The sequence below is a fragment of the Sceloporus undulatus genome, chromosome 4 (assembly GCF_019175285.1).
Source record: "Sceloporus undulatus isolate JIND9_A2432 ecotype Alabama chromosome 4, SceUnd_v1.1, whole genome shotgun sequence".
Taxonomy (NCBI): Eukaryota; Metazoa; Chordata; class Lepidosauria; order Squamata; family Phrynosomatidae; genus Sceloporus; species Sceloporus undulatus.
The window spans coordinates 69,874,048-69,880,873 of NC_056525.1; the positions used below are offsets into that span (position 1 = coordinate 69,874,048).

General features: G+C 40.8%; 1 protein-coding gene across 8 annotated transcripts in view; it reads left to right on the top strand.

The window, feature by feature from the left end:
- AMPD2 (adenosine monophosphate deaminase 2) overlaps positions 1-6,826 on the top strand; it is a 61,567-nt gene that overhangs the window by 43,347 nt on the left and 11,394 nt on the right. For all 8 annotated transcript variants that reach the window (XM_042462748.1, XM_042462746.1, XM_042462747.1 and 5 more), the window contains 3 exons: positions 1,436-1,630; positions 2,281-2,412; positions 3,445-3,608. In XM_042462748.1, the coding sequence (XP_042318682.1) occupies positions 1,436-1,630; positions 2,281-2,412; positions 3,445-3,608 (491 nt within the window). The remainder of the gene's footprint in view (positions 1-1,435; positions 1,631-2,280; positions 2,413-3,444; positions 3,609-6,826) is intronic.

Below are 6,826 nucleotides of genomic sequence, written 5' to 3' on the forward strand. Positions count from 1 at the left end.
ACTACTATCAGTATCCCCTTGTGTCCATATTGATAGAGGATTCTGAGTTGCAGACCACAAGAGTACAAGAGTTATACTCATGTAGACCACAGTACTGAAGGGTTGCACTCTTGTAGACTACAACTCAGAATCCTACACCAATTCCAGCTCTGCTGGAATCCAGGAAATTCTACCAGATCATAACAATTCCTGGCCTCTGAAATGGCAAAGGAAAGAGTGGAAGATTTGATGGAGATACAGACCCATTATTTTGTTGAACCTGAATACAATCATACCTCAGTTAATAAAACCTCAGAGGAAGAAACTTCTTTTTATGGCTGCCAAGCCTCCCTTTCTTCCTTGTCTGCTGTCTAGGTAAAAGGTTTTTTTTTAGCAGCATTAATATTGGACAGATGGTGATGGAGTGCTGCAGAAACAAACTTGGTACTGGATTGCATAAGCTTCCTTGTGGTAAACAATGCAATAAAGGAGTTTATCGCACTGGCCCTGAAACGGGCCCAGTGTGTTCTAAAACTTGCGTGTGCGCATGGAACGGGATGGGGCTAAGAACTGCATTTTATCACACTGGAATGCTGCCTTTGCCTCTGGGTGTTCCAGTTGCGTCCCCGTTCCGTTCCAGAGGGCGCCATTTTTGAGAACTGTCCTAAAGCGTTCTCAGAAATGGTGCCCTCTGGAACGGAATGCCCAGCGGCAAAGGCGGCGTTCCAGCATGCGATAAAATGGGATTCGTAGCCCCACCCTGTTCCATGCGCGCCCCCATGCGTGCACATTTTAGAATGCACTGGGCCCATTTCAGGGCCAGTGCGATAAACTTCAAGGTCTGAGGAGGGAAAGAGCAATATTCTGGTCTAGCCAATCCAACTGTAGCCATGTATACCTCCTTACAACAGGCAAGGTAAACAACAGCAGCCTAGAAAATTGAAAATGTCTTTGTTTAGACATGTAGTTCTTTCCTGACCACATTGTTTTATTTCACATGAGCATACCTTACGTTCTGAAAAACAAGTCTGCTGAAATATGTTCAAGGTGCTCCGGATTTTTGTTTCAAATCTTCCCATGTTATTTTTGCCTCTGGGGACAGAGTTTATGTTAAAGAAATAGCGCCTAGGAACACATCTACTCTGGTAACTGAGGTATATCTGTATATATGGTAATTGGTTTCAGAGGGTGATTTCTGCCTGCATATATTTGCATACCAGTTGCTTAGATAGCAACTAAAATTTGGCTTCCATTTTTCAAAAGCACAATTATCTTAATTCTCAGAACCTTGTAAGATAGTCAGTATTATGATCCCCATTTTACAGACTGAGGGGTGTGGGATTATGCTGAAAGATAGTGGTTTATCTGCAGGCCAGCAAGTGAGTTGATAGCTAAATTAAGATTTGAACTCTGTTTTTTTCTGACTTGTCCCCTTACTCACTAACCTCTTGTGCAGGTGGACACACATATCCATGCATCATCCTGCATGAACCAGAAGCATCTGTTGCGATTCATCAAACGAGCAATGAAGAAGCACCTGGAGGAGATTGTTCATGTGGAGAAGGGCAAGGAGCAAACCCTAAAGGAGGTCTTTGAGACCATGAATCTCACAGCCTATGATCTCAGTGTAGACACACTTGATGTCCATGCGGTATGTGAAATATTAATGTCAAAGAGGATAAAGCTGCTTGTCTTGGAAAGACTGTTGAAAGCTGTTGTCTTGTTTAGAAATGTTGTGCTTATTCAGGGATGAGATTGGCATAATTGAGACTCTAGTTGCTCCCTGTGTTCACACTACAGTTCTGTCTTTCATGCTGAATATTAGTTCCTAATTCTCCCTCTATTTCAGGGTGGGAATCATGTGGCCCTCCAGCTGCTGTTGGGCTGCAAGTCCCACCAGTGCTAGCTCACAGCCAAGGGTAAAGAGTGCTGCGAGTTAAAGTCCAATACTTGGAAGGTAACATGATTCCTACCTGTGCTCTATTCATTAATGACCACATGTCTAGCTTTTACTCAGTTGAAAGTTTAGCCTCATTTTGCCCAGATGCAGGTATTCTGGCAGTAACGTTTGGCTTAGAGGGGATGTTAAAGATGAAGATGCTCATTAGGCTGAGCAGCAACTTCTGGGCTTGGAGGGCACAGTTTATAGGACTGCCTCTGTATAGTTGGAACAAAAATGTTTTATGGTGGCCATCTCTGATGAGCAGTCGAGAAGTCACTGGAGATGCTAAGTGGGTAACAGAAGAATCATAATTATTATTGTTATCTAATTCCAATGGTATTTTCCCCCTCTTTGAATAGGATCGTAACACCTTCCATCGGTTTGACAAGTTCAATGCCAAATACAATCCCATTGGTGAGTCTGTCCTGCGTGAGATTTTCATCAAGACTGACAACAGAGTCTCTGGGAAATACTTTGCCCATATCATCAAGGTGAGAGCTACTTAGTATCCTCATTGCATACTATGGAGTGTCTCCTTAAAACCAAAGTAAATCCAATTGCTAATCCCAGTGAGAATAAATCCATTGAATCAATGATGCTTTACAATCCAGAGGTTGATTCAGTATGTTTACTCTAGTCAGTACTAACAGTTTGAATTAGGTCTAGGTAAGCCTAAGTATGTATGCATTTTTGTTCCTGGTTTTTAAAGCTGGGGAAAGACATGCAAGTTTGCTCATATTAATTGAGTTAAAAGAGACAAGAAGACTTAACAGTTACTGGAGACCCATTTCAGCTTTGGCCATTACTAGATTAGCCTTGCAAATTTGCACACTCCTGTTCTGCCCCACTCTAGTTATGAGGGATTGTAAGATACTTTGTTATGTTTTTAGAAAGTGCTTGCATTTTTAGACTGCCAGCATTTTTAGTTGGCAGCAGTTTCTGTACTTCAGCAGGAAAAATGAAGACTTGCATCAGGTTCAGATTTCTCCGATTTTCTATTCACCACACAATAGGCTTGCAGTTTTTCCTTTCTGTCAGAAGACAATGTAGGTCTGATTAGATTCCAAGCTTCAGGATCCTCCTCACTCCTTCTTAGATTCAGTAAACTAGGAATGTATCTGCCTAAGGGGGAGTGGAGGAACAGTTTGTGTGCCATGTGTTTTGAACTACAACTCCCACTTTGCCTTGCCAATGGCTGTTCTTGGGTGTGGATGGTGGGATTTGTAGGCTAAAACCTCTGGAGAGCCAAAGGTGCCTCACCCTTGGCCTAGAGAAATTTAGTTGGAAGCCAAAGTGAAGAATTCCAGGCAAATGAGCTATTCTGTTTCCACACACATGGCACATGTAAGGGCTCTATATAGCTTCATAATAGATTTTATCATTCCTGATTCATGTTTTATTTCCAGAACAAAGAAAAGTGTGCCTGTGTGTGCTTCATAAGAGTATTTGTTGCTGTACCAGCCTTTCCATGCTTGCTCTTTTGTGGACATGTTAAGCCCAACAAACATTTTCTTTTCTGGCAGGAGGTAATGTCTGACCTAGAAGAGAGTAAGTACCAGAATGCAGAACTGCGACTCTCCATCTATGGCCGAGCACGGGATGAATGGGACAAGTTGGCCAAGTGGGCTGTGACACACAAGGTGCATTCCAACAATGTGCGCTGGCTTGTGCAGGTGCCACGTCTCTTGTGAGTACTACATCCCTGCATTGTGGAGATCCCCATTTCAATGACCTGGCACAAAAGTACAGTTGCTTGTTTTAGAATATTATTTGTTATCACGTCGGCTTTGACCTGCTGGCAATCCCTATGAATGAGAGATTCCCTGAACCCCACTTCTCCACAGCTCTCCTGAGCTCTTGAAAACTCAAGGCTGTGGCTCTCTTGATCAAATCTTGCACAGGTCCTTCACCTGTGGATCTACCTGTGTTAAAAGGTCAGGGACAGATGTAGGTATAATAAGCATGAGCGGTAATAGCTGGTTGTCCATGTCAGTGGAGTAGTGAATTTGCTGTGGGTTTTAGTCAGAATTTAAAAGATGTTATTTAATATTATTAACCTGTTTTGACATAGGGCTCAGCACCCTGGATAGCTCCTTTAAGTTTAGATGAATACCGGGCACAGATTCAGCAGCACTCTGCTGACATCAGAGCCAGTATCTCACTCCCCATTGAGTGCAAAGTCAGAACATGAAGTCAGTTTTCCTCATAAATGATCCGACTTAACTTTGGAGGAAAAACCACTCATAAGCACACCACTCCATACCAATACACACATGTCACAGGAGCTCAGCTTCCATACCTTTATGGCAATGCTGTATTCCCTTGAGAGAGAGAGAGAGAGAGAGAGAGAGAGAGAGAGAGAGAGAGACAGATTGTTAAAACAGATTATTATTTTTAAAAGAAGTTAACGGACAGTTGCAGTGGTTACATGCAGGCAGTGTTGTTGTTGTTGTTGTTGTTGTTGTTTGTTGTTCAATCAGCTTCATTTATGAATCAGAGCTGCAAGAGCCCTGATCATCAATTGCTCTGTTCAGCACTTGCAAAGTCAGGGTCATGGCTTCCTTGACTGAAACTATTAATCTATAATTTATTAATTTATTGCACTTACCATATATACTCGTGTACTAGTCGACCTCATGTGTAAGTTGAGGGAAGGTTTTAGGGCCAAAATCATGGATTTTGGTGGTATAATAACAATAACAACAACAACAATAATGTTTATTTATATTTCCCGGATCTCCCAAGGATCAACTCGTGGATAAGTTGAGGGTAAAACTTAGGGGCATCTAACAAAAGATCTAAAGAGGAAAGTACCACTTCTCTCTCTCCTTCTCCATTTCCCCGACCAGCTTTCACCACTTCCCTGGGGGAAGGTGTTTGATGGGGAGAAAGGGTTAACACTGGATTGAAAAGGGAAGGAACTGGAGGGAATGGGATGTTTGTTTGATGAGGAGAGATGGTTAGCACCAGATTGAAGAGGGAAGGAACTGGGGGGAAATGGGGTGTTTTGTGGGGAGAGAGATCCAGAGGAGGATGGGGAGAGAAGGTTTTAACGGATTTTACGGTCAATTTTTGGGCATAAATTTCATGATAGTTGAATATATACAGTATATCCAACCTTTTCCTCAAAAAGGGATTCAAAGAATCTTATGATAATTTTAAACCAAAACATTTACAAAAGTTTAAAGGAATTAAACATCAACATGATTTAAAACACTTAAAACATATTTAAAACAAAGTTTCAATAAACAAGTGAAATACACACACACACACACACACACACACACACAGCACACCACTTCACATACTGCAACTCTATAATTAAGATTCAAAAGCCTGCCTAAATAAAAATATGAATGAATTGATCTTTCTCTTTTCCTGTTTGCATTCCCGCTTCCCAAATATTATTGTATTTGTAGATTATAACACATATTTTGTTTTAGTTATATGGTGGAGAGGGGGGATAACTAATTCTTTTTTTTTAAATGTAGACATGTGTTGAATGAAAAAGGGATTTACTGTATTATAAACTGGACAATTGTTGTTGTTGTTGTTATTGTTGTGTTCCTTCAAGTCATTTCTGATATATGGTGATCCCATACTTTGCCCTGATGTGACATACCAACAATACCCAGTGGAAGTGTTTATTGCAGAGGAAAATAATTCTCTGCTTCTCAGGCTGACACTCTGTACTCCTTCTCCTCTTCATCAGATATCATATCTTTAGGCCAAGATGGTGCATCTCAGCCTTCCATCACTTCAGTTTTAGAAGAGTGCAGAAAACAGTGCTGTTAAAGCAGATAGTTAGGCCACTCAGAATGCTGTTCTGTACACACTTAGCTGAGAGTAAATCCCACTGAGCTAAGTGGAAATTGCTTTTGAGTGAACATACTCGGGACTGGTCTGCAAATGTGGGTCACCATTTATCTCTTTTTAATACTTCTTTAATAGTATGTACCTAAGCATGTCTACTCAGGAACAACTCACATTGTGTTCAGTGAGGGTTTCTCCAAGATACATGTGACTAGGATTACAGCTCAAGTAGCCTTTTCTGATGTGATAATGGTGATACGAAGGAAAAGTAAACAGAACTCATAAGCTGTTCTTGAGTATATAATATTAATGTAGAAAAGTAAGCTACTGTATATATAATGCAAATACATCCAGTTATACCTCAGGTCACACATTTTTAAAACTATAAGTAGCTTTCTTTTCATTTTCAACAGCCAGGGAAATAAACCGTCTTGATGAGAAATTTAGAGGCATCTGTCTGTTGTTAGATCTGTATATTTGGCCTTAACCATACTTGTAATTCTAGCTTAGTGAGAGAGCACACTTGAAGCTTAGCTGCTCATCTACACTATCAACACAGCTTGCAAGCAATGCTGATAGGGTTGCATGTTCTAAGCTGAACACCTGTTGTGCTGGCTGGGGCAGGAATGTCCCAAACCTCTCTGTTTGAATACACAAAAAGAGAGAGAGAGAGAGAGAGACTGAAGGAGCTTTCTCCCTGTTGATAATGAAAAGGAAAGGAGGCTTGTTAATAATACAACCGGTGGTTGTTAATTTCTAACAATTTGTAGAAATCAGATTTTTTTAAAAAGCAATATGCAGTTTTAGTTGTTTCAGCTCAGTGTTGTTATTTGTCTGTATTTCAGAGAAAATTGAGTCTAAGTGGTCTAGTTTACATAAGCATTGGATCACCAATACAGTAGTTCTTCACTTTTAGTTCTCCAGATGTTTTGGATTTCAACTCCCAGAAGCTCCAGACAGTATGGCCAGTAGTCTAAAATATGTGGAAGGCCAAAGGCTGAGAATCAGTGACCTAGGAAATTTATGGCAGAAGTGGGATTTTCTGTGTCTGTTAATCATTAGGCTACACATCTAATGGTACCCATGAAGTGC